The sequence below is a fragment of the Cololabis saira genome, chromosome 1, assembly GCF_033807715.1.
Source record: "Cololabis saira isolate AMF1-May2022 chromosome 1, fColSai1.1, whole genome shotgun sequence".
NCBI lineage: Eukaryota > Metazoa > Chordata > Actinopteri > Beloniformes > Belonidae > Cololabis > Cololabis saira.
In genome coordinates, this window is record NC_084587.1 from 9247359 (window position 1) to 9274856 (window position 27498).

The 27498-nt window shown below is 42.1% G+C and overlaps 1 protein-coding gene across 1 annotated transcript in view; it reads left to right on the top strand.

Moving 5' to 3' along the window:
* The window catches only part of LOC133456470 (alpha-1,6-mannosylglycoprotein 6-beta-N-acetylglucosaminyltransferase B-like), a 293267-nt gene that overhangs the window by 130565 nt on the left and 135204 nt on the right, over window positions 1-27498 (top strand). Inside the window, 3 exon segments of the mRNA XM_061734986.1 lie at window positions 6081-6157; window positions 7285-7464; window positions 15818-15982. Of these exon segments, the coding sequence (XP_061590970.1) occupies window positions 6081-6157; window positions 7285-7464; window positions 15818-15982 (422 nt within the window).

Sequence of the window (27498 nt, forward strand, 5' to 3'; positions counted from 1 at the left end):
TAAATGTCCTCTCTACTTTGTTGTCTTGCTCCTGCACATTTTTAATTGGAACCTAAATAATACCCCCCCGCCTTCCCACAGCTTACATTTTCTCTCAAGTATAACTCTTGAAAATAAACGAGCATCAAACCCCCCACACACACACACACACACACACAAACACACATCTACAGGGACAACAGCGCACACGCTGAAATAAAAACATTGTCGCCTTCTCTAATCACGAATGAATCGAAATGCTGCTGGCAGGCTTTATTATCGCACGGCTCGGTGGCGGTTTATTTATTTTGTGGTCAGGCGTGTGTGTGTGGGGGGATTCGGGGGGCTGGGGGGGTTGGGAGACACGATTTAGAAATTTCCTTCCCTTCACGCACTGATGAGGTTTTCTTGTACTGGCTCCCAGCGACGGCAGTCGAGCCTTTATCCAGTTAAAGGAGCCAGTTTTCAATTGTTTTCCTTGTAATAATGTTTGTTGACAGTCGCTGTGTGTGTGTGCGTGTGCGTGCGCGTGTGTGTGTGTGTTTGTGTGGAGAAGCCCCCGGGGGGAGATTTATGTAGAGAAATGTCTCTGTTTCATTAGGAAATGGAAACAGACAGAATTAGAGAGGAGGCAGAGTCGTTGGTCTGGAGAGGAAGAGGAGGGAGAGGAAGAGGAGGGTGGGGGGGTCACAAGGAAGATGATGCTGCAGAACTAGTCCAGTTCACTCTCCCTCCTCCTTCAGCTGCAATCAGGAGCAGTGAACTAACTCAGCGGAGCAATTAATTCAGTGAGCGCAGCCTAAGTGAGCCGGCGTCGCCGTGACAACGGATGGCGGTGGCGAAAGCCGGGCCGCCTGGCCGCTGTCCACTGCAGTCCAGCCGGTACGATACAGTCCTGTAAGAGGGAAACCCGCTGGACACGAGGCCTTGAAAAGAAACACTTTGGTAGTCTCTGTTAACGCAATGCCAAGAGGTGAAGACATAAGCAGTCGTCTTAGAGAAGCAATTCGTGCTGCACAGCAATATCAGGACGAAAAATAGCAGGGAGGAACGACATCTCAAATGTGGCCTACAGTCCTCCGGCAGCGGTCGCAGGTTCGAGTCCCGGCCTGCGGACCTTTGCTGCATGTCATCCCCATTCTCTCTCTCTCTCTCTCTACCCCCTTCAGCTACAAAATCTTAAAAGAAAAATAAACCCATCTGCCATCAAACATCTGAAGGGCGCTGTACAAATAAAGTTTACTTACTTACTTACTTACTTACATCAGTCTGATCTGAAAGATCTGAGATGGTTTATAAAGTCGTACAAAAAAACAGTGGGGATTCCAGCGCAAAAAATGGCAGAGAAATCTAAGTACGATGACCCAAAATAACCTTACAGAACTCAGGTAAATCACAGTAAGTGGTAGTAAATTTAAAAGGTGGTCCAATTAAAATATGAAAATACAAAAAAAGTATAGATTTTTAGGAACCTGGATGAAAAAGCCACACCTCTCAAAAATGTAAATGTCAGCACAGTTTAAGGTTGGAAGGTTGCAGCTAAAGTTACTTCCGTCAACGAAAATTATGACTAAATATCGTCGTCAACGAACCTTTATCACCTGAGGAAAACGAGACGATACGCAACGAAAATGCTGGTCATGTGATGATAATGATAATTAAATATAAAATGCAATATCGTCAACTAATAAAAACGAGACTAAAATGTAGATTACAAAATAAAAACTCTGCTGAAATGTGTCTTCATTTTCGTTGACCAAAACGAGCTGAAATGTTCCCACAAAGACCCTTAATCTCCATTTTTTTAAAGTAATTTCCTCTGGTTTAGTTCTGCTGGGTGACGTTAGTCCTCAATCCCAGTCGCTGCAGCAGGAATCAGATCCAGAAGATGCAGCTGCAGAGTTAGAGGCTGATGCCGTTAACGCAGAGCTCTAATTAACGTCAATTAAAAACAAAGTTACATAGAGAAACGCGGGGATCTGCTCTGGGGCTGGAGAAGAAGAAGAAACCATCTTTTGATACACTTTCCTACATAGACGTGGAAAAGAAAACCCAATGTCTCGTCGGAAAAGAAAAAGATGGGGAGAAATGCGGAAAATATGTTGTAAACTCAAATTAGAGTCTTCTGTATCTGGAATGAATGTATTATTGAGTCTAAAAGGTAACAATAATATGATAATAAGATAATCTTGTTTGAACAGTAAAATGGGTTTGGCTAGATCAGGGGTCGGCAACCCAAAATGTTGAAAGAGCCATATTGGACCAAAAACACAAAAAACAAATATGTCTGGAGCCGCAAAAAATGAAAAGTCTTGTGTAAGCCTTACAATGAAGGCAATTGGCGAAAGGCGAAATGTTGAGAAAAAAGTCGAAATTTTGAGAAAAAAGTCAAAATGTCGAGAAGAAAGTCAAAATTTCAAGAAAAAAGTCAAAATTTCTAGAAAAAAGTCGAAATGTTGAGAAAAAAGTAGAAATGTCAAGATTAATGTTGAAGTAAAATCTTGAGTAAAAAGTCGAAATGTCAAGAAAAAAGTCGAAATGTTGAAAAAAAAGTCGAAATGTCGAGAAAAAAGTAAAAATGTCGAGATTAAAAAGGGAAGGAAAAAGGAAGAAAAAAAGGAAAAAAAGAGTAAAAAAAGAGAGAAAAAAAGAAAAAAATGTCAAACATTTTTGAAAAAGCTCCAGGGAGCCACTAGGGCGGCGCTAAAGGTTGCCGACCCCCGGGCTAGATACAATCTTCGACTAAAATGAGACTAAAATGGTCCTGGACCATTCTGACTAAAATAAGACTAAAATGCTCAGACTAAAAGGAATTGAACATGACTAAAACTAATAAAAACTAAAATGATAGCTTGACCCAAAGACTAGACTCAAACTAAAATTGAAACAGGCTGACAAAAACAAGACTAGTTGCAACTCAACAAGCTATAAGACTTCTTTAACAATGTCCTACAGACGACCAAGCATGTGTGGAGCACGGTGGAGGACGGGTGGTGATGTGGGCTTGTGTCCGGTCACCTGTCAGTCATCGGGTCGATGTAGTCGAGTATTCAGCCGTCAAAAAGAGGCCACAATCCGTCCGAGACCCGACGCCGCGACATGGCGGTGGTTCCCGACGCGGCGGCGTCTCTTTAACGAGGATCTCTGTGAAGTGAAAGTTGGTTTAAAAAGTTAGCCGGCGTTTTGCAAAAAGCTGTTAATGCGAGAGATAATTGGCTCTGGGTCAAAGAGCATCGAGTATAAATTAATTGATTTAAAGGAGGGGAAATGTAATTTAAAGGAAGCTCTGTCAGGGGCCATGTGCGGCTTAATGAGCTGATGGATAAAATCACAGTAACTGATTGCTGCTGGAGTCGTTTTCATTTTTACACCAGCTGATGGAAGTGAGCGAAGCCAGCGAAGCGGTCAACTGATACGGAAGCAAAGAAGCAATAAAGACGCAGCGACTGAGAGTAAAATAAAAGCGTTAAATGTCACTCAGGCAAAGTCAGTCTGCCTTTTAATCTGCTGTTTATGGCCGTTAAAAGATTATTACCCTTCTTTCGGTCCATAAAAAAAGGTTTTATTAAAACATAAAAAATCATCTTGTCTAGTTATTATTATTATTCTTTATTTAACAAATATGAGGCTCAAATAAATAAAAAAATCACGTGCAATATTAAGTACCCACTAACTGTTTTATAGGATTTAAGACGGCAGGTTGCAGCCGAATACTGCTGACCAGGAGCAGGAGCCTCGCAGGAGCTTTCATACTAACAGACGGCCTAAATCTGGAAAATTCAATTTCAGACATATGAATTCGTGCACACGCTTGTTCCTTCGCACATCTCCTTGATTCATCCCAAACGGCGTGGAATTCACCGTACCGTTTGGACCGCTCGCTCTCCTCCCGTTAATAAGGATGCAAATGAGCAGAAATACGAGACACCGTTCACATTTTATCCACCTAACAATGGAAAACACCATAAAAGAAGAAAAGATTCACCGATTGTGAAGCTGATGTACTTCTGGACGCTGAGGGGGAGACAGAATGTTTTATTTAGTGGTATTTCCTCCGGTGGAAGTAGTAAAAATGGTAAAAGAAAACGAATTGGGTCGGTCTGTGTGACTGTAAACCAGAACGATCAGAACATCAGACCAGAGGTCCAGAGGTCCAGAGGTCCAGGGATGCTGGAGGGAATGGCCTCCAACACCGTAAAGATCACACTGGCTTCTTCCAGTACATAGATAAAAATATTAATCACATATAACTTAGTCACATCAATTAGAACCAATCAAACTCTCGACCCGTTAGGTTCATAGTAATCAGACATCATAATACATCAGGTATTACTTCTGGGAATTACTGCATGATGCATTTGAATGTTTTCCTGTTCGACCACAGTGTAGTGTCGGTTCAGTCCATACCTGTAAAGTTTTGGATTTAAAAATAAGGGAACTTTTCCGCCAACCACTGTCCCACCAGCCCAACCAAAGGTTACATTTTAATACAGGTTTACAAAAAATCTAAAATAACTACCTGTCAACCACTTACAAACTACAATTATGTGCTCAGAATCTGACAGGCCGATCTTTGACCCTGAAATGCTGTGGACACTCCCATGTGTGTAGATTCTTCAGGCCTGGACATTTAGTGGATGACACCACCCACGACTCTCTATATCAAACCATTCAAGAGTTATGGCAGAAAGTAGGAACTATAAGATATCAACCAATCAGAAGAAGGGGCGGGGCTAATTTGCACCAATTAAGGTGAAGGAGTCAAAACCGAGTCCGATGACACCACCCACGACTCTCTATGTCAAACAATTCAAAAAAATATTCAAAAATATGGACCAATCAGATGAAGGGGGGGGCGTGCTTTTCGGGCCGCATTAACTGCCGAAGAAATGGCATAAATTTTGCCAAAATGACACGATTAATTCAAAATGGCCGACTTCCTGTTCAGTGTTGGCCATGGCGCCAAGAGACTTTTCTTTAAGGTGCGACATGATACAGGTGTGTACCGATTTCCGTGCATGTACGTCAAATCTTATTGTGGGGCTTGAGGCACAAAGTTTTCTAGGGGGCGCTGTTGAGCCATTAGGCCACGCCCATTAATGCAAACCATGAAATATCAAATTTATCGCCAGGTCTGGCTTGCGTCCAAAATTTGGTGACTTTTGGGGCACGTTTAGGGGGGGCAAAAAGGCCCTCCTTTCGTCGGAAGAAAAACGAGGATAACAAAAACGGGAAAAATTCCTACAGATACAATAGGGCCTTCACACTGTCAGTACTCGGGCCTTAATTAAAGCACGTTTATTTATTTTAAATATTTTCATTTTACATTATATACACATTGATTGTCTTCAAGTGAAACATTTACATTTTCACTCATGTGTCTCTCTGGCGCCGCGCAGGTGCGGCTGACGGACATCGTTCCTTCCCCCGTGAGAGACACTAAAATCACAGTTACAAGTCTGTGCCCCGCCCTGATCCTCTGTTGGAAAGTAAACTCACCATCCCATTTTTAGAGATACAGTATTTGCACCAAGTCTTTTTCTCTTTTGGCAGAAATATCTTCTCTTTCGTTACATCCATCCATCTCTCCTATTTGTTGTTCGGAGTTTGTTCCCGTTGTCGGCACTAACCTCGAGACAACTGCTCCCAGGCTACAGCAGGGGGCAATTCTCACAAGGCCAGTAAGAATTCAGTTTGGGGAGACACAGGAATACTTATTAAAAATTATTATATTATAAAACGGGACATTTACAGGAAAATAATGATACGGGAGGACGGCGGGAAATAGGGGTAAAATACGGCCAAAACGGGAGACTTGACACGTAAGGTTCCTCCTGAAGTCTATGACGATCTCTTCTGTTTTTTCAGCACTTTATTTGTGCTTAACAAACGTCACATGTTGTTTGTTGGAGGTTATATTTCTCTGATAAAAAGTCCTACTATGCTCAAATGGTATATTATGTTTACTTAAGTAAGTAAAGTAGCGACACTGAACACTAGAGGATCTCAGCCTGTCGGGGTTCCTCCGCTGGAAGGTTTCCAACCACTAAAAAATGTTTGACGTCTGAAGATAATATTTAGCTAATTTTGTCTCTTTTCAGCAGTGAGAGATGGAACATCGAGCCAGTGTGAAGTGCCAAGAGAGAGCCGCTTCCCAGAGTGTCCTGGAAAAGTGGATGTGAGTTCTTTCTGAGCCATGCAACATCCCTTGCCATTTCACCCCCTCCCCTCTTCTTTTTTTCTTAATAATTGACACCATCTTTGCACTCCAGCCAGTGAGGCTTTGGGGTGCATGTATTACTTGGAATCTCAAATCTGTTTTAATGCTGTTGGGGCCCGATAAAGCACAGATGATTAGTAGCTTAAAAGAGTAAGCAGCAGTGCCAGGTCTGACCACATGGGGGCATATGGACAACAGATCCACTCACAATACTACACCAGTCCAAAAAACTAAACAAAAAAAAACGTAAACATTCAGCCAAAACTTTAATGTAGCTAGAGTATTAGGGCCCGGCAGAAGAAAAATAAAAATAATATTTTATAGGAGGATGATTTTTTTTTCATTATGCACTTGGAGAAAAAAGTCTAAATGTCGAGAAAAAAGTCTAAATGTCAGGAAAAAAGTCTAAATGTTGAGAATAATGTTGAAGTACAATTTCGAGAAAAAAGTTGAAATGTTGAGAAAAAAGGGGAAATTTTGACTTTATTCACGAAATTTCGACTTTATTCTTGAAATTGTATTTCAACATTAATCTCGACATTTAGACTTTTTTCTCGAAATTGTATTTCAACATTAATCTTGACATTTAGACTTTTTTCTCAAAATTGTATTTCAACATTATTCTCGACATTTAGACTTTTTTCTCGAAATTGTATTTCAACATTAATCTCGACATTTAGACTTTTTTATCAAATTGTATTTCAACATTAATCTCGACATTTAGACTTTTTTCTCTAAGTGTACAATAAAAAAAATGTTCCCCTCAAATATTTTTTCTCCTGCATGGCCCTAATACTCTTCCATATTAATGTGAGTTCAGTTTAATGTTTTGTTTTGTTTATATTATATAATATTGTCTTTTATGAACCTTCTTGTGATATGCTGCTCCATGTGGTCAGAGGCGGTACTGCTTCTGCTATAAATGGTGACCTCAAAGCTGAATAATTCAGCTCATTTTTCAGTCAAATTCCTGCTCTATAGTGTCCCTACCACCTGGTGGACAGTCATCTGTCATAAACTGTCATTTGTTTGTGTATTTGGATGATTTTTGTGAGATTCACACGTTTACTCTTTCCATGGTCCAGTGGATGCGAGCGCGGTGGACGTCAGACCCCTGCTATGCCTTCTACGGCGTCGATGGCTCCGATTGCTCCTTTCTCATCTACCTGAGTGAGGTGGAGTGGTTCTGCCCCCCGCTGGCCTGGAGGAACCAGACCGGCGCCCCCACCCAGACTCCACAACAGACCAAGCCTCCCAAGCGACAGGTAAGGATGAAATGTTCAGAATAGTATGTTACACGAGCCTCTGAAACTGAAATAATGACCTAACGGCGACGATATTGATCAAAATGAAGAGACTGTATGGAGAAAAAAGACTGTTACCATGGAAACTGCTATATCTCTCGCTTCTTTTCTGCAATTAAATTTTGCAGGGATGTTGTAGTTCTTGTACAGGACCGTATATAGTATGTCCGGCACACAGCCGGGGGTCCTGGTTAGTAAAGGTCACGCTGCAACACAACCAGAAGCCACTCGTGAAGGTCGTCATGAGCATCACACGTCACTCACAGTCACGACAACAAAGACTGTGACACAAATGACACGAGAAGAAAATCATCCGCTTCTTCCCATGTCGAAACATGAGACAAATGAAATCACAGCAGTGCGTGACGTGTCACGCCGGATAATACGGTAATTAATTTAACAAACTGATTCAAACTGCAGAAGCAGGGCATGAAAATCAGAGAACATCTGAACTGATTACCTCAAGAGGGTAATCAGATAATCAATGGACATGATTACTTGATCATCAGCGAGGGTTTTTTTTTTTATTAATAAGAGAAGAGTCTTGGCAGTTTGTTGGTCTGGAGTTTCTTGGTTTTGTTAACACAATGCCAAGGAGAGAAGACATCAGCAATGGTCTTAGAAAATAAAAAAAAAGCGTCACATCATTCTGGAGTCTTTGATTCTGGAATTAGAAGGATTATTCACAGATAATTTTAATTTACGTTTAGTGTGTTAAAGTCTGGGGCACAAAAAGTATGGAGTGTTCATAAAGGTTGCTTAGAAAAATCATCCACTGTCTAAACAAATGACATGGCAGCACAGCTGAGGTTTATAAAGTTGCTTAGGACCAACGCACAAGGTTCCTTCGGACCAACAAAACCAAGGTTGAGTAAACAGACCTGCCACCACCCCAGTTTTGACTTCCTCAGTTATTCATAATTTTTTTTAAATTGTTTTTAGTATACCGTATTTTCCACACCATAAGGTGCATCGTATTATAAGGCGCACCTTCAATAAATGACCCATTTTAAAACCCTTTTCATACAGTAAGGTGCACTGCTGTTGTGCAACTCAGGTAGCTAAGCTGATCAGTTATCGAAGGCTATTAATGAATATTATTAATAATTATTATTAGGCCGGTCCACTTCTTCAGAGGGCGGGTGCCCGTCGGGCTGAGTGAGCGCGTGGCCCCGGGACGGGCGGCGGGATGCGTCTCGGTTCTGCGCGGGGCAGGCTGTCCACAGGTCCTTTCAGAGAAACTCAGACGGAGAGAGAAGTTGGAGGAAATGGGGTCTCACCCTGGGCCGGGGCCGAGCTTCGAAGCGGCTTCCCCCCCCTTTCCAGCTCCCAGGGAGCGGGGACACGTGAAGCAGGAGTCGGGGCTCCGGATGAAAAGTTGAGACCAAGAGTTGATGGGAGCGGCTCCGCGCACTGCGGCTTCAACGGGCTGCAGGTCCAACGGAGCGGCCCGATCCGATGGGGGGGGCCTTACACCTCCCCCCAGCCGGGGGGAGAAAGGAAGATGGGACCTTGGCCCGGAGCCAAAGGTCCTGCTGTTCAGGAAGAGAGGCTGATCGGAAGAGAGAGGAAAAGGAGAGAGAGATGCAGCGCCGCTGTCTGCGCCGCGGGTCCTCGCTGATCCTCCGGCCAGACCACGCTGCAGACCTCTCCTCTTCTCCCTCCCTTTGGGGGGGGAAGGTCGTGGTCCCTTTGGCCCGGAGCCAGAAAGACGTGCTGACCCGCCAGTTGAATGAAGGAAAAAGAGGAAGATGAACGAGCAGCGCAGCGTTTTGATCCTACGCGCGCTGCGGTGACGTCATCGGTGCCTCGTTGCGATTGGATGCGCGCCGCTTGTAGGCGACATCCCCCCCACACAAGGCATGCTGGGGGTTGTAGTTAATGGCAAGGCGGCCATTTTTGGAGGCACATTACAGCCGATTTTCAGCTGAGCAGTTTCAAAGTTGAATCTACACATTCACAAAATGTTCATATACATTTATAAGTTCAGAGTTCACATGGGCATATGGGCGACCCCAACACTGCCTTATAAGGCACACGTAATATACGTTAAGAAACCGTACTATAGCGGCTGGGGTTGAGTTACGTATCAACCTGATGGAGCTGCGCAACAGGAAATGCTACAAAATGCTACAGCAAATGCAAAAATAACAAACCAAGAAGTACTGTAAGTCAAACTTTATTAACAAAATGAAAACCAGCTAAATGAAAACGTCTCACTCCCAAAACAAACGCGGAGGGGAACTTTTCCAGTTCATCCCCGAATCCCTCGAAATCTTCTTTTTCATGTGTCGGAACAGAACAGCTGGGCGAGTGCAGCATCCAATAGTCCCGGCTCCGTCTTGTCAGTCGCCATTATGCAAGTCGGCGTCGCTGCTGTTGTGTTGAACGTCTGTGACGATTCCTGGCGGTTTTAGCGCTGTAACTTTGGCAACACCAACTACATTACCCACAATCCCCCTGACTACAGTAACAGAAATGACCGTAATGATGATATATAAGGCGCACTGCATTATAAGGCGCAATGCCAGTTTTTGAGAAAATTAAAGGCTTTTAGTTGCGCCTTTGTGAGGGAGCTGGAAATCATCCCCCTCACTAAGGTGATCAACACACTCTTAAACACATATGTGTTCAGTTGGAAAAACTGTTTAATATAGGAAGTTCTTTTTTGTTGTTGTTTTTTGTATTTTTATTTTGGTGACCCTACTAACCACTCTCTCTTTGAGGTCGACTTCCGGGTGGGCGTGTTCTCATGGGTGCATACATGAGCATGCAGCAACAGAACTCCAATTGATGGGATACAGCTGTGTCAATTGACTACCTGGTTGGGCTGTACCAAGTAGACCAGGACCAGAGAGGGGAGGAAGTAGAGGGTTTTGTTGAATTTAGCTTCTGTTGGACATTTATTCAGTTTATTATGTATTTTGTTTAATCTGTGTTATGCAGTATGCATTTGTAGATTGTTTGTGTAAATATTATTTGCAGGATTTATTGGTTAACATATTTAAACTTAGTTGGGTGTGTGTGGGAAATGGTAGAGGCCGTTAGTAGATAGGCCAGGTGTGAGAACAAGTGGGGGGCGAGAGAGAGGGGCGTCAAGTTGGGCTTCACCTTGGCTGCCAGGATCTGCGGCACCTGTAAGCCTGTGCTTTGTTTGCCCTGCTCCATGTAGGAAAGTGTGACTTTGTGCAACAAGTAAAGAAAAAGAGTTCTGGAAAATCCCTGCTGGTCTCATGTCATGTCATTGCTCGCTCTACACCTGAATCCCGCAAGGTTTCGTCCTGCCTGTAAGGGTTACCATCTCTAAAACCTTACAGCCTTATAGTGCAGAAAATATGTTTTATACTTTCTTATATACATGGCCTGTCCAAAAAACGAATAATTCCCCACCTGGATTTGAATGAGCTTCTCATTGGATATTAACAGCATCGATGGTGATGTTTCAGCTGGTAACCAGAAATTTAACCCTAACTGATGCAGTCAGCAGCTTCTCATTCCTTAAAGTATCAGGCGATTTGTGAATACGTATTTAATGATTTGTGTTTGGAGGAGGATTTTTGAAATTGTAATTATCGTTTTGTCCGTAACTTTGAGCAAGTTACACACGCAGAAATCTAATAATACGCACAAATATATTAGTACACACTCACAAATGTTTTGAGCTGATTTTCGCTCCATAGTGTTGAGATGGTTGTGTTGTTGCGCCACGGGGGTCCACATTGGGATCAAACATGTCTGCTTCAGTTTTGTCTGTTCAAAGGAGGACTCTTGTTTATTCAGCTGCAACCTTGAAAACCTAAAGTGTGCCGCGGCGGCGGTGCGGCTTCAGAGGCATCGGCCTGTTATTCCTGACTGGAGCCGTGTAGGCTTCCCTCAGGGGTTAATAGAATAGACTAAACTAGAATAGAAAAGACTAGAATGGACCATTACATGCCCACAGAACCAATTAAAGCGGCGAGAGGAGCATTGTTTTTGCCCCGAAGAGGCCGGTGAGTATCATGAGGGTGAGCCGTCTGCCCCCATGACTACATAATTGTTAACCTTCGCCGGAGCCGGTTCTCTCCCCGTTAATTAATGCAGGCCGGATCCTCCTCGTCATTATCCTCTGGCGTTGTCTTTCCTCCTCATTGAGCTTAAGGTCAAAGTGCATTCCAACACCCTTTTTTCCACCTAAGTAAAAAACACGGCTAATGTTAATCACTCGCAGGGTCCGTAAAACATCCGTCACCTCAATGACTTTTAAAAAAGGAAAAGCTATTTTTATTGCTCCTTTGACGGCCACTGATCTTGTCAGTTATTTTGTTACAGTCATACATTGACCCATTCTTTGTTATTGATCAAGAGCGTGCTTCCTGTGGGAAAATCTGTTAATGTGTTATGGATTTAGCCACGCGAAAGATCTTTCTGTCCAGCGATGCATCGATCATCCAAACATCATGACCACCCAGGTGGTATTGACTCGGTCCTACTGATGCAAAAATCAGCCTGGACACGGGCAAGCGACATCTGAGGGTGACCTGGAGTCTCTGGCATCACAATGTTAGCATTGGATGCATTTGGCCCTGTGGGTTGTTGGCTGGAAATACGGAGACCGGCAGGGTCTTTGTTTTGATTCATGAGTATTTTTTGTGGGGCCAACCTCCGCCCAGATGTGAAAGGCTAGATCAGGGGTCGGCAACCCAACATGTTGAAAGAGCCATATTGGACCAAAAACACAAAAAACAAATATGTCTGGAGCCGCAAAAAATGAAAAGTCTTGTATAAGCCTTAGAATGAAGAATGAAGGCAACACATGCTGCATGTTTCTATATTAGTTATAATATAATATATTTTTCATTATGCACTTCGAGATAAAAGGACAATCTTGAGGAAAAAAGTCGAAATTTCGAGAAAAAAGTCGAAATGTCGAGAAAAAAGTCGAAATGTTGAGAAAAAAGTCAAAATGTTGAGAAAAAGTCAAAATGTCTAGAAAAAAGTCAAAATTTTGAGAAAAAAGTCGAAATGTCGTGGAAAAAGTCAAAATGTCAAGTCGAAATGTCGAGATTAAAAAGGAAAAAAGCAAAAAAGGAAAAAAGGGTCAAACATTTTTGAAAAAGCTCCAGGAGCCACTAGGGCGGCGCTAAAGAGCCGCATGCAGCTCTAGAGCCGCGGGTTGCCGACCCCTGGGCTAGAGCAAAGGGCAACGGGATGCTGCTCTGTAACTATCCAGCTATTGGTTTAGCCGTCAGCGGTTTAAAATACATCTGACCTGCCAGCATGACGATAACGTGCAACAATGCGTAGCGTTTACTATCACAGCCAGCGGTCTTTACAGCTTTGCATTTTTGATGACTTTGACATGTGACCTGTAGGTTAAAAGCTAAAAAACAAGAACCATTCTCACTTTTAGGGCAGTAATGCTTGTTGTGCTACTTGATATACAGTAATCCCTCGTTCTTCGTGAGGGTTAAGTTCCAAAAAGAACCCGTGATAGGTGAAATCTGCGAAGTAGCAACCTTTTTTTTTAACAATTATTATACAAGGCTTCAAATTGCCCCACCGCAACCCGAGTAATTGGATTTGAACAGGAGAAAATGAAATATGAAAAGTACAGTAGGACAAATTGTGACTCTCGCGTATTTCCCTGCTCTTCTGATGCCGCTGCATCCCGACTCGCTCTGTAGCGTCTTTTTCTTCTAAAGCCTGCGGTGCAGGTGTGTTTTTTTAAGAGAAGAACAAAGTTATGGGTCGTTGTTGTCGCTCTTTTTTCCTCCTGGTCAAAAAGATTCTTATAATAATAATAATACCTTTATTTATAAAGCGCTTTTCAAAAACAAGTCACAAAGTGCTTTACATGCAATTAAAAACAGGGAACAAACAATTAGTACAATATTAAGATAAGACACAATTGAGAGATAATAAAAACAGAAAAATAATACAGTCAGTTAAACGCAAGTTTAAAATAGTGAGTTTTTAAAAGTGACTTAAAAGAAGACAATGTGCTACCCTGATCTCCTCCGGCAGCTCATTCTATCAGCGAGGGGCTAAAACAGAAAAGGCCCGGTCACCCTTGGTCTTTAAGTTAGACCAAGGAATGGCCAGGAATGACCCACCAGAGGATCTCAGGGTGCGTTCAGGCTCGTATGAGGTCAGGAGGTCAGCTATGGAATCAGGAGCTAGCCCCATACGAGCCTTAAAAGTAATAATTAAAATGTTAAAATCCACTCTAAAACGGACTGGGAGCCAGTGAAGGGATTTTAAAATTGGTGTGATATGTTCTCTCCTGTTGGTAATGAGTCTGGCTGCTGCAACTTATAAACCGACATGCCACCATGGATTATATCTGAGACTGTAATGAACGATTCATCAAAGGGTCCCGTTCTTGAGCTGCTGCTGAAGCTCATTGGCCGTTCTCAGAATTGTTGCTAAGCGACCAATGTTATTGACACAGGAAGTGAAGATGCGCGGAGACTATTACTATACTATACTAGCCAATCAGAATGCAGAACACGATGCACAATGCAAATCCGCAAAACAGCGAGACCGTGAAAGGTGAAGCGCATTATAGCGAGGGATTACTGTAATGGATTTGCTGCAACTGGCTGCTGCCTGGATTCTACCTGGATTCTGGCTGGCAGCCTTTGCCTGGGGGTCGAAGGTCACCGACTGGCAGAGGTGTCAAGTAACGAAGTACAAATACTTTGTTACCTTACTTAAGTAGAAATTTTGGTTATCTATACTTCACTGGAGTAATTATTTTTCCGACAACTTTTTACTTTTAGTCCTTAATTTTTACGCAATTATCTGTACTTTTTACTCCTTACATTTTAAAAACAGACTCGTTACTCTATTTCATTTCGGCCTTTAAAAAAAAACTATTTGGTTGTGGTTGTTTCAGATGTTCTTGTCCAGTTTTGTTCTTACATCCGTTCCCTCAGATTCCTGCAACTAAACTTGGATGTACATTCCAATAAAGGTTAGGATAAATGATAACATGCCTCTGAAGTTTGACTTTTTGCACCATTACAATACTTATAGGTAACTAGTCATCATATCTTCTGCTCTCTGAAACACATGTTAATGCTCAATAGTACACATATATGGTTCTTTAATATATTTGCATTATACTAAGATACATTCATTTTCAATGGCTTTTGTCCTTAATGGCTTTTTTCCCCCTTACTTTACTTTTACTTTTATACTTTAAGTAGTTTTGAAACCAGTACTTTTATACTTTTACTTGTATAAAAAACTTGAGTTGATACTTCAACTTCTACAGGAGTATTTTTAAACTCTAGTATCTATACTTCTACCTGAGTAATGAATGTGAATACTTTTGACACATCTGACGACTGGCTGGGTTAGCGTGAGCTAAGCTGAAATAGGAAAGTTGTCGGACTCGGAACTGAAGTTTGACCGACTTTCAGGCTTGAACTTCATGCCCCGTTTAAAACTTTTTGACTTGGTCGACTCTCCAAACGTTTGCTTTCACCCCCTTATTTCATCGTTACCATGTGTCCCCTTTAATGTCTGGGCTGATTGCTGAGTACTGAATGAGGCGGCACCGTTGCCAGTTTCACTCGCCCCGCTCAGCCTTTTACCGCTTTTGGGAACGGCAGAAAAATCATGAATGTTTAAAGTTTTAAAAGATTTCTTCATGCTCATTGCATCTGCGCGCCCACGCTCTCAGCTTGTCCTTCTGTTTCTCGCACAATAAGCGAGTTAACAGAGAAATTTTCAGAAAGCAAAGCAGAATGTCAGCGTAGATGAAGACCGATGTCTCATTTCTTTCCCTGTGACCTAAAAAGGGGATTTATGGATCCGGTGCTCGGCGTCTATTTCACCCGAGCAGCTCTGAGCCGTGGCTGTTTTCTGCAGAGAGAAGTCTGGACTGTTTATGGCGTTATTTAGAAATGCACGGTGACACGGGAAGCTGAAGCTGCCAAGCGAACAAGGTCACAATTATTGTTGAAACCAAATGCATCTGCCTCTCTGTTACTGAATATAAAGATTGCATTAGTTTAGTCGCCTAAAAATCAATTTATATCTGTTTACACAAAATACAATGCAGCCGTGACATAAAATAAGGCTTATAAACTCTTTATAGGTTACAAGAACGTCTCAGCGTTTACATGGTACGACCTCTTTTCAAGACATTACCAGAGCAGTAATACAGTACAGTAGACAGTGCAAACAAAAGTCTACGTACATGTGAGCAGCAGCGTGTGTTTTTACATTTGAATTCTCTATATTGTAACTGAAAAGCTGGAAACATTCAGGATTTCAAGCTGCTGTGACGTTTTCCATGGTTGAACTTCTCCTTCCACTTTTCCAGGCCGCCTTCCGCACAGACCTGTCTGTCCTGCTGGACCAGGTCGGGGGAGGGAAGGAGTCCCTCAGCTTCATGAAGCGCCGGATCCGCCGCCTCTCTCAGCAGTGGGCGACGGCCGCCAACCGCCTGGAGGCCAAGCTGGGCCGGAGATGGAGGGACCAGAAGAAGGTAAGACACCAGTTTGAGACCAGTTTGAAACCAGTTGGAGACCAGTTTGTAAGAAGTTTGAGACGAGTTTGAAACCAGTTGGGCTACGTTCACACTGCAGTCCTTAATGCTCAATTCCAATTTTTTTGTGTGGCTGTTCACATTATCTTTTAAAATGTGTCCTATATCCGACTCGAGTGTGAACGCATCGCGGCCCTGAACTGACCCGCATCCGCAGAGGCGTGTGATGATGACAATGATGGATTTGCATCCAACAGGTGCCTATGAACTGCCAATTATCCATCAAGCTCCACAATTATCATGTTAACATTAAATCAGATAGATTTGTCAAGGACGTTTCTCTTGCATCTCTATCATTGTGCGGACATGAATTCTCAGAGTTTTGCGGGTGCGGGCAGGAGCAAATGTAAACACTGCGGGCGCGGGTGGGAGTGGAAAACACACGTTGCGGGTGCGGGTAATGGTCAGAAATGCAGCGGGAGCGGGATGAAGAAATCAGTCCCGCTATAGCAGGGCTCTAGCTCCGCTCCCCGGAGTGTCAGCTCTGCTCTCCGGCGTTCAGCTGGTTTATCACCTAACACACGGTCCAGCTCGTTGTAAAACGGGCAGGTTATGCGACCACGACCGCTTCGCTGATTTGAATCCTTAGCTTCTTTATTTAGTAATATGCTTAAATTCAGCGGGTTGTCTCGTCTGATCTGAGGTCGTATAAAGAGGTGAGCGGTGGGGAGGGGAGGAGGAGAGGCGGAGGCGGCCCGGAGGGACCCCCGCCGTCTCCCGTGTTTCTCCCCCGCGGCTCGGGGCTCTGCGTGTGACGTCAAAGTCACATTAATTCCGACCTGGCTGTTCACACTGAGGTCGCATTGCAAAACATCAGACCTGTATCCGATTTAGAACCACATATGGAAGCGACCTGAATCTGATTTGAAAAGATCAGATTCCATGTGACTTGTGCTGTTCACACTGTCATAAACAAATCAGATCTGAGTCACATATGAGCAAAAAATCGGATTTGGGTCACTTGGGAACTGCAGTGTGAACGTAGCCTTGGAGGCCAGTTTGAAATCAGTTTGAGAATTGTTGGAGACCAGTTTGAAAGAAGTTTGAGCCAGTTTGAAACCACTTTGAAAGCAGTTTGAGACCAGTTTGAAACCAGTTTGAGACTTGTTGGAGACCAGTTTGAAACCAGTTTGAGACAAGTGTGAGACCAGTTTGAAAATAGCTTTAGACCAGTTTGAAACCAGTTTGAGACCAGTTTGAATGCAGTTTGAGACTTGTTGACAGCTTGAGACCAGTTTGAAAGCAGTTTGAGACCAGTATGGAACCAGTTTGAGATTTGTTGGAGACCAGTTTGAAAGAAGTTTGACGCCAGTTTGAAACCAGTTTGAGACTTGTTGGAGACCAGTTTGAAAGAAGGTTGAGGCCAGTTTGAAACCAGTTTGAGACTTGTTGGAGACCAGTTTGAAAGAAGGTTGAGGCCAGTTTGAAACCAGTTTGAGACTTGTTTGAGACAAGTTTGAGACCAGTTTGAAAATAGCTTGAGACCAGTTTGAGACCAGTTTGAAAGCAGTTTGAAAGCAGTTTGAGACCAGTTTGAAACCAGTTTGAGACAAGTTTGAGACCAGTTTGAAAATAGCTTGAGACCAGTTTGAGACCAGTTTGAAAGAAGTTTGAAAGCAGTTTGAGACCAGTTTGAAACCAGTTTGAGACAAGTTTGAGACCAGTTTGAAAATAGCTTGAGACCAGTTTGAGACCAGTTTGAAAGCAGTTTGAGACAAGTTTGAGATCGATTTGCGATCAGTTTGAGACTTGTTGACAGCTTCAGACCAGTTTGAAAGTCGTATGAGACCAGTTTGAAAGCAGCTTTCTTAGAAAAGTTTGGCATTTGTCCTGAAAGTTTTCATAGCTGCGAGGAGAAAAGATTCTGCAGCAGGTATTTCTCTTTTCTCCGTGAGCACCTGTCTGCACATTTTCACTCAGAACCGAAGGCACGTCTTTGCTGCACTGATGCGTTTCTCGTTGCTGCAGAAGCTTTTGCTCTGTGGACTCGTCTCCTTGTCTTTCTTGGCCATTTATGTCAGTGTGAGAGCAAGAAATAGATGTAGGAGAGAAGAAAAGAAAGCAGGTAAGAGGCTGAGCTACGACGATGATGAACGACTGGGATTATGATGGAATGCAGGCATGTGCCGCTGTTAGAGGGAGAAGAATGAAAGGAGAAGGGAGCTACAAGAGGGGGATGGATGGGGCTGTAGAATATGGATTAGGAGAGGATTGATGAGGGGAGGGAAGGGAGTGATGTGCTGCTGAGATGAACAAGAAACCTGCAAGACTGCAGGAGCCCCTTTCATTAATAAATTAGTTAAGGTGCAGTTTAAAAGCTTACGTTTCCCAAATTTCAAAAAAAGCGTGACGGCGTCTCCTGAATATATGAGAAAGATAATCTCTTGAGATGTGTCGTTCATCTCATTTTCCAAAGAGGAGCCTCCCATGCATAGAAACAGGGATCTGGGAAAGCATCCGCACTCCAACAACATAAAAATGGGACTACTTACATCTGTTCACCTGGAGAGTCCATGAGACCATTTCATAGATTAGAAACATGAAACAGTTCTTTTGAGATGGAGAAGGGAGAAATACTTAAACTCAACAAAAGCAGGTAATAAGTCTCGACATTTGTGGAAGGTTATCCTAATCTACACAAGTCTTTAATGGAAAGTACCTACCAGGGTTAGTCGCCATATTGCCCTTGAAGGCAATATGGCGCCATATTACATCGAGGGTCGCCGTGGCGACCAGCTCCTTCTGCTGATTTCTGCAGAAAACGGGCGTTCAGCTGAATGTCCGAATTCAGATGTTAAAGCTAAGAGAAAGCTAGGGATGCTGGGACCTTCCTACCTGCCACACCACACCTTTCTTTTTTTAATGCACACATTCATTTAAAAGAAAGAAAAAAATGAAAAGAATAAAATGCACATTGTTTAAGCTCATAAACCCGTGTTTTATTGCAGGATATACAACAACACATATATTAAAAGTGAGGAAATAAACATTTTAAAGATCCCATATTGTGGAATTTTGATCCCAATTAATTTAGGTCAACCACCATAATCGGTTGGTGGCGGTCAGTGTTATATTAACAGTTATATCACTCAGTATAACTGTTGGCAGAGTGTCACGTTTCCATCACAACAGGCCTGAAGTGACGAGCCAGGGGTCATCAACCCGCGGCTCTAGAGCCGCATGCGGCTCTTTAGCGCCGCCCTAGTGGCTCCTGGAGCTTTTTCAAAAATGTTTGACCTTTTTTTTTTTTCCTTTTTTTTTCTTCTTTTTCCTTTTTTTTCTCCCTTTTTTTCTTTTTTCCGTTTTCAATCTAAACATTTCAACTTTTGCAAAGTGCAAAATGAAAAAAAAATCTTCCCCCAGTTATAACTAATATAGATACACATTCAGCATGTGCTGCCTTTATTCTAAGGCTTATACAAAACTTTTCATTTTTTGTGGCTCCATACATACATGTATTTGTTTTTTGTGTTTTTGGTCCAATATGGCTCTTTCAACATTTTGGGTTGCCGACCCCTGCTCTAAGCAAACCACAAAGTGTGTAAATGATTCCCAACTGCGGTTTAAAGTGTTCCGTTAGCATCCCGTTCTTTTACCTTGTTTGCTTATGTGCTACATCACAACCCACAATGCACTGCCCAGTCGTGTAGGGAAGCCCTTTCACTGCCAACATAAGGAATACACCCCCGACCGGGCCGGATTGAAGCGTGTGAGGTTTTAGCATCACTGTTAACCAACTTATCAAAGAGATCTCTGCAGTTTCTTTTTGATCCAAATAAAGCTAATTTGAAAACCACCTTAAATCTTCTATTTTTTGTGTGTTTCAGTGAACACCTAAGTTCATGATGCTTCATGACTTTTCATAGTATGTATTTTAGCCTCGTCTTGCTGAGAAATGCAAAGGTTCACCATAAAAACTTGTCGTCTGGATAGGAGCATATGTTGATCTAATCTTTCTCAGCATCTTAGAAATTATGTTTCTTTTCCAGATGGTCAAAAAAAAGGGCAGAAGTCCGTTTTAAACCAGCTTTGGCTCAGAGAAGATTGCTTCATTGCTGGATCCCTTTTCCATATAGCTTCTTCTTCTCTTGATCAATCTTTAACATGCATTTGTGTAGGACTGGGCGATATGGACCAAAAGTCATATCTCGATATTTTCTAGCTGAATGGCGATACTCGATATATATCGATATTTTTTTTGTGCCATAATTGGGGTTTCCCCCAAAGCATTATAGCATAGCATCTCTGTTAGCTTCATTTTTTTCTGAGACAAACCCTTAAAAAAACAGTCAGTTTTAATACAAAGCCTCGTGCCAAATGTCACACAGGTTCCTTTATTAACAGAGGTCTGCACAATATCAAAATGTATAAAACAAATGAAACAAAAATAAACTTCCTGCATATATAGAATAAAAATGCTTCTTGAATAAAATAAAACAAATATCCCTTTCCTGCATAACAATTAAATTAAAATACACTGTGCAATTAATACAATGTAGACAGTAACAGGCAGACTTTTCCACTGAGGTTGTGCAAATAACAAAACATTTGTGCAAATCTCAAATAAAACATTCAAGTCAATTTGTCACAAAATAAGCTATATCAAAATCATTTAAAAAAAAAATATATATATATATATATATATATATATATTTTTTAAATCGATATAAACAATATTGTCTCGTACCATATCACGTTTGAAAATACATCGATATATATTAAAATCTCCATATATCGCCCAGCCCTACATTTGTGAAAGGCCCGGCCAGCTGTGTCAAGGATGTTTGAGTTTCTGAGCCCATTCAGTGGTTTCCATATCACAATCATCTCGGAGAGACCCACGATTACAGACAAACAACACTGATTTTTCGTTCTTGCGCACAAAGATTTCTCCAGATTCTCACAATCCTGTGATAGTAAGTACTTAAGACTTTGAAATGCTGAAAAACATAAGTCTGAAATAATTGAACATTTTTCCCTGCTTCATAAACCTTGGCCCATCTTTCTGACCGTTCCACCAACCTCCACCTGGTTCTTGTTTTGTACCACTAAACTTTTCCAGGCTTTTGTTGAACATGTGATTCTGAGAAATGTTTCAAAAATGCCTCAAATTCAGATTGATAACATTTTTCAATATGCTTTAAAATCTTTACTTTCAGTGTTATAAGTTTCCTTTGTTCTGTTGTCAGTAAAATATGAAACATTAATATAAAATCATTACATTTTGTTTTTATTTCAATTCTAAACAGCGTCAACATGAACCCAATGAACAAATATAAAACAGGCCGCCCAGATTAAAATTGCCATGTTGATGTCCATATTTGCTCTATTTTACTTGTTATAACTCCACAATGAGGTTTGTTGATCTTGCACGGCTCACCTGGCCCTGGGTGGACTCATGATATTTTAGTTTAGAAAGTAGTGATAAATGAACGTGTGAATGTGAGGAGGCAGATGGAGCGCACGCCCGGCCTCCTCTTTCCAAAACACTCCTTTCTGCACTAAAATGAGTTAACATGGGTGGAAATAGTCCCTCTGTCGCCGTGATTGATGTTCTCCTTTCTGCCGCTGCACTGAGAGGATTTGTTATCCGCTATCTGGGCTTCGTGGCGCTCGAGCCGCCTATATGTCTTGCGGCCTGCTGCCCGTGCTATCGCAGCAGCAGATGTCCCGGCGTTTGTAAGAGTCAGCCTCGTCCGTCTGAAGCTGTTTATCATCGTCATTAGAGACGGAAGCAGCAGCATTTAAGTGTCCACGCTGCCAGTCTCTTTGTGGACATGTGTTTACGCTCGGCTGTTTCTGTGGACGTTACCAGTACTCGAGTTGTAAAAACAAATCAGGGGGGATGGTGGATTTTATCATCTGGGGACAGATAATTTGTGCTGATTACAAATAATATAATATATTACAAATAATAGCACTGACCAAAACACCTGCAGAAATACTGCAGGAATGACATAGCAGCAGTTAAATGCAGCCTTCTGTAAGCTTTAAATATCCACTGGGCTTACATCAAATACATCAAAACACAACAATAAAAAACTGTTTTCTGAACTTTTACTAAGTAATGTAAAAATAAGAAGGACATAAATAAATATTGTTAATATTTTATGGAGAAGGGGCGGGATTAAATAAGTTATACTTCTTCCCACCCCTTTTCGGACATGCAAGTGAAATTACTGTGCTGTTTTTTTGTTTTATGCTGTTTTTTTGTTTTATTTTGTTTTGTTTTGTAAAATTGTCTTGATCGGCCATTTTGTATTATTATTTCTGTTTTACTTGTTCATATTTACGTTATATATCATTTGCATGTTCGGAATAAATCACTAACTAACTAACTAACTAACTAACTAACTAACTAACTTATCAATATGTAAAATGGATCACTGCAAAAACTCCAAATCCTAACAAGAATATTTGTCTTATTTCTAGTTAAAATGTCTCATTTTAATAAAAAAAATCTCATTACACTTAAAACAAGACTCATCATTGGAAAAAACAACAATTTTCACCAGTTTCAAGTAGATTTTCACTTAAAATAAGTAGAAAAATCTGCCAGTGGAACAAGATTTTTTTGCTTGTAATGAGAAGATAAATCTTGTCCCACTGGCAGAATTTTCTACTTATTTCAAGTGAAATTTTACTTGAAACAGGTGAAAATTGTCAAATAAGTTATTTTTCTGGTGATGACTCTAAATGTTGAAATAGCAGTAAAACCACTTTCATTGATGAAATGACATAAGGGATGGAAAGGGGGGATGGCAGTTTTACAGGGGGGGGGGGGGGGGGATGCCATCCCCCCCTCATCCCCCCTCATCCCCCCTCATCCCCCCTCAACTCCAGTACTGGACGTTACCGTATTAGCGGCTACAAGGCAGAATTGATTTTTAAAAATCGCCTGCTGCAGTAAAATGTGCTTTTTGTATTGCTGAGACTTCTCCCTCACAGGTAGATTGATTTTCATTTAAACTTTAAAGCAGGTTCACTCACTTTAACACGCTGAACAGAACCTTTTGTTTGATTTTAATTAAGTCTGACCCTGGAAAAAACAGTGTGTGAAGTGAATTAGCTCCAGCGCCGCGCCCGCCTCACCTTTGTCTCCGGCGCCGGCGCCGGAGCTTCAGCTTTAGCATTCTGCCGGAGTCTGCGCTCCTTGCTATTCCGACGGGGCCGTGTTGGTTCAGCTCCCGTTGTTCGGCTTTCCCTCTGATTGTTAGCAGAGTGGATGTTTACTCAGGGAGGGAATAAATTAGTCAAGCAAGGAGGCACGTACCAAAGGGGGAAAAGCAAACGCGAAGGAGGAAAGAGGAGAGAAAACATCTGTGATCCGTGAGTTTTATCCAGGTTTGTCTGAAGGCATCTTCAGAAGAAACTCCAAAAGCAGCTCGGGTCTCATTCACGCGTTAGCAGGATGAGAAGAAAATAGATTTAAGCAAGTGCAACCCCAAATAAGATGAAAGATGGAACAATATGGAAAATGCAAGTCAAGATGTTTCATGCTTTTTCTCACCAGCTTTACTTTAGTTGTTCTTGTGCATGAAGTTTGCATTTCAGGCCTGGTGGTAACGGGACAGTTTATAGCTAATGAGGAGGTGAAGGAAAAAAATTTATAATGATGATGTCGTCAACAGGTCATGATTTGGTACAAAACTAGTTTTCGTGAAGCAAAGACGACGGGATTTCATCACTGAAATATTTATTAAAAATCAATGTTCCTCAAAGAAACATAGGGAGGAATCTGTATATTTCTTCACCAGCAGTCAGAATATCATTAAATTATTAAAAATACCAGAGCATGAATTGCACAGGGACAAGCCTAAACTGGACAACCGCGACTGTGATCACTCAGAGGGATCGAGAACCGTCTCTCATCAGTCGCTGATTAACCGCTGGATTACTGTGGAAAAGCTTTGTGAAGATCTAAAATACGGGGCAATGTTTTAAAATGCCACTCATCCAGAGGTGGGGGTGACATATCTGGGATTGAAGGCATCTGGAATAAACCATAGTGGAAAAACGTCTTAACCCTTGTGCTGTCTTCGGGTCAAATGACCCAATTCTTCTCCCTTCCTTCTTTCCTTCTTCCTTTCCTCCCTTCCTTCCTTCCTTCTTTCCTCCCTCCCTTCCTTCCTTCCTTCCTTCCTTCCTTCCTTCCTTCCTTCCTTCCTTCCTTCCTTCCTTCCTTCCTTCCTTCCTTCCTTCCTTCCTTCCTTCCTTCCTTCCTTCCTTCCTTCCTTCCTTCCTTCCTTCTTTTCTCCCTTCCTTCCTTCTTTCCTCCCTTCCTTCCTTCTTTCATTCCTTCTTTTCTCCCTTCCTTCCTTCCTTCCTTCCTTCCTTCCTTCCTTCCTTCCTTCCTTCCTTCCTTCCTTCCTTCCTTCCTTCCTTCCTTCTTTTCTCCCTTCCTTCCTTCTTTCCTCCCTTCCTTCCTTCTTTCATTCCTTCTTTTCTCCCTTCCTTCCTTCCTGCCTTCCTTCCTTCTTTCCTTCTTTCCGCCCTTCCTTCCTTCCTCCCTTCTTTCCTTCCTTCTTTCCTCCCTTCCTTCCTTCTTTTCTCCCTTCCTTCTTTCCTCCCTTCCTTCCTTCTTTTCTCCATTCCTTCCTTCTTTTCTCCCTTCCTTCCTTCTTTTCTCCCTTCCTTCCTTCTTTCCTCCCTTCCTTCCTTCTTTCCTCCCTTCCTTCCTTCTTTCCTCCCTCCCTCCCTTCCTTCCTTCCTTCTTTCTTTCCTTCCTTCCTTCTTTCTTTCTTTCTTTCCTTATTTCTTTGTTTCCTTCCTTCCTTCCTTCTTTCCTTCCTTCTTTTCTCCCTTCCTTCCTTCTTTCCTCCCTTCATTCCTTATCTTCTCCCTTCACCCTCCCTTGACCCAAAGACACGAGAAATACACGAGAAATCATATATGACGAAAGTTTAAGTAAATGGAAGAATCACTGGGCTTATCTGAGGGTCAAAGTTCAACCTGCAGCCTGTAAAACATGCAGTTCAGACCCTGTTTATTTTGGTCAGGCACCTTGATGGTCGTTCACTTTCACTGGAACTTCATGAGACTCAAACTGTGACGGAGGATCAGTGACTCCATCTGAAGGTTTTCTGTGGTTTTGAGATTTGATTTTCTTTGCGTTGTGCGGCACCATGACAGAAATGGGCCAATGCTGCTGATTGCTTTGTTAAAGTTTGTAGCATGATACCTATGAGCAACTAGCTAAGCTGCCAGCCAATCAGCCAATCAATGAATGAAATACTGTAAAGCATAAAGGAAAAGAAAAGAAAGGCAACGCCCCATATTATAAATAAATGTATTGCTCTATATAAATTCCCCAGACATGTCACATCACCTGCGTATCACGCTGCACCTCAATACCCTGATTTATCATGACCCTGAAGTTCTGGTTCGGTTAAAAAGGCCACGACATAATCAGAACTTGACTTCATCTCTGTGTTTACGTCCAGTTTAAAGCAGCACTATGTAACTTTTCCACCTTAATATAATATTTCCAGAGTCATTGTGATGGTACATCAACTTCCAACAGGTTTAATGAACCTCTGTCATGGTCTGAGGGGTCTGTATCACCTTCACTGGCACTATGTAACTTTGAGGAGCATGGTAGGAACCCTGCCACACTAAAAAACTACAAATCTCTCCGGCTTTGACTGCTTTACGGCATACGTCACTTCCCCCTCCTTCCCGATTCGCAGTCGAGACGAAAGCTGGGCGGGGTGTGGAGCGCAGAGCTCAGCAGAACTGGTGTTGAGCTAAACGCGGAGCTGTTATCATGGCCGAAGCAGTGAAAAATCTGAAGAAAATAAAAGTTTTATCGGAGGAGGCGAAAAAAAGAAAGCGGGAAAGCTAAATGCCCAGACAAAAAAAATAAAAAATTAAAAATAATCAAATAAAAAATAAAAAATGCCCGGACAAGAATAAACATTGGCCCGGCGTTCACTCGCTGGCGTGAGCTGAAAGACGAGGAGAGATGTCCGACAAGAGAGACACAATTGTTATGATACAAATGTAAATGTAGAGTTCTATGTTCAATAAGAATCAAAATTAGAATGTTTTCACATACAGGGGATTCGTCTTGGGTTCTAGTATTTTTCCTGAGAACTGTAAAATTGTGCAGGGCTGATCTGCAAAATATAAGGAATGGGCATTCAGTTATTCACAGGTTATAAAGTATTTTTTTATTTTGTCAGTAAGTATGTTGGACTACTAATTTATGACGAAGTCCCTCTAAAAAACGTTTGTAATTTGGGGCACATTATCTCGCTGAAACAGCACAGGGGGGCGGGGGTGACTTCACTTATAAAACCAAGTTGAACTTAGTGATTTTCAACATCGTCATATTATATTGTTTAGCCAAAAATAGATACATTACCTCTTCGCTATCCATCCTGCAAACGACCGATGAAAACAGAAAAGTAGTTTTGAAAGTCCGTCCCGTCTTCATTCACTATGAAAACAAATGCACGCGGCGGGGACAGGAGTTTTCCGGCAGTACGCGCTGGTGCTCATGGGAAATGTAATGTTCTTTCTGGTAAAGCACTACCGCTTTTGTCCAAAGGAGCCGCCAAACTCAACAAAAGCTGAAAGTTACATTGTGCTGCTTTAAACTTTAAATGTTGGTAAACCACTGATTGATGGGGCAATTGGCCCATCGGGGAATCTTGCTGTCAATCCTTTCATTACCTTTCGTGATCTTTACATTTTCAGCCTGTAAACCACTTTTCCCAGCATTCAGTTGTGTGAAAACTCTGGTACAAAAGAAGCCTGGTGACAGATCGACTGCTGTGGTGACTTTGTCTTAAAAAATAAACACAAGAAATCTGGGTTTTCCGGTTGAGCTTTAAACCCAGTGTGTACCGTTGTCGTGTTTACGCCAACGTTGTCCAGAAAACTACATAAATGCCCACGAGTGAACCGTCAGGGTGTTGAGATACGAAGAAATACAAGACTTCCCCTCACACTCTAATTATAAGAAACTGCTTGTGTCTTCGTGCTGAAGCACCAGTTCCCTCGATGCAGGTTCAGAATAAATAACAACCTTTAGCTGAACTTTACTTTCCAAGTAGTAATATACAGTATATATATATATATATATATATACTTGGTAAAAAAGCTCAGGTCCCCCATCCAGCCATAATAATGAACTGAACATTTTTTCTGTTGATGTGAAAGGAGACACATTCAGCTAAGCTGCACTATAAGGTTTTTAAGAGACGGTTGCACAGATTCCAGCGTTATTATCCTGCGGTGCATTCGCCGCCTGTAAGCTATGTTAACGGGGGACTTTGTGTGCGTCCGAGTTTCTGGGTGCGCGTTCGCCGGCCGCATTTAGTGCGTTTGTCAGCATACACCACACTGTTAATTCCCCTCTCCCTGGGCCTGCCCTTCGGAGGATTAATTGACCTCAAACTGATGAAGTGCAGACAGTGTCGGAGACTAATGGGATATGGAAAGTGAAAGGA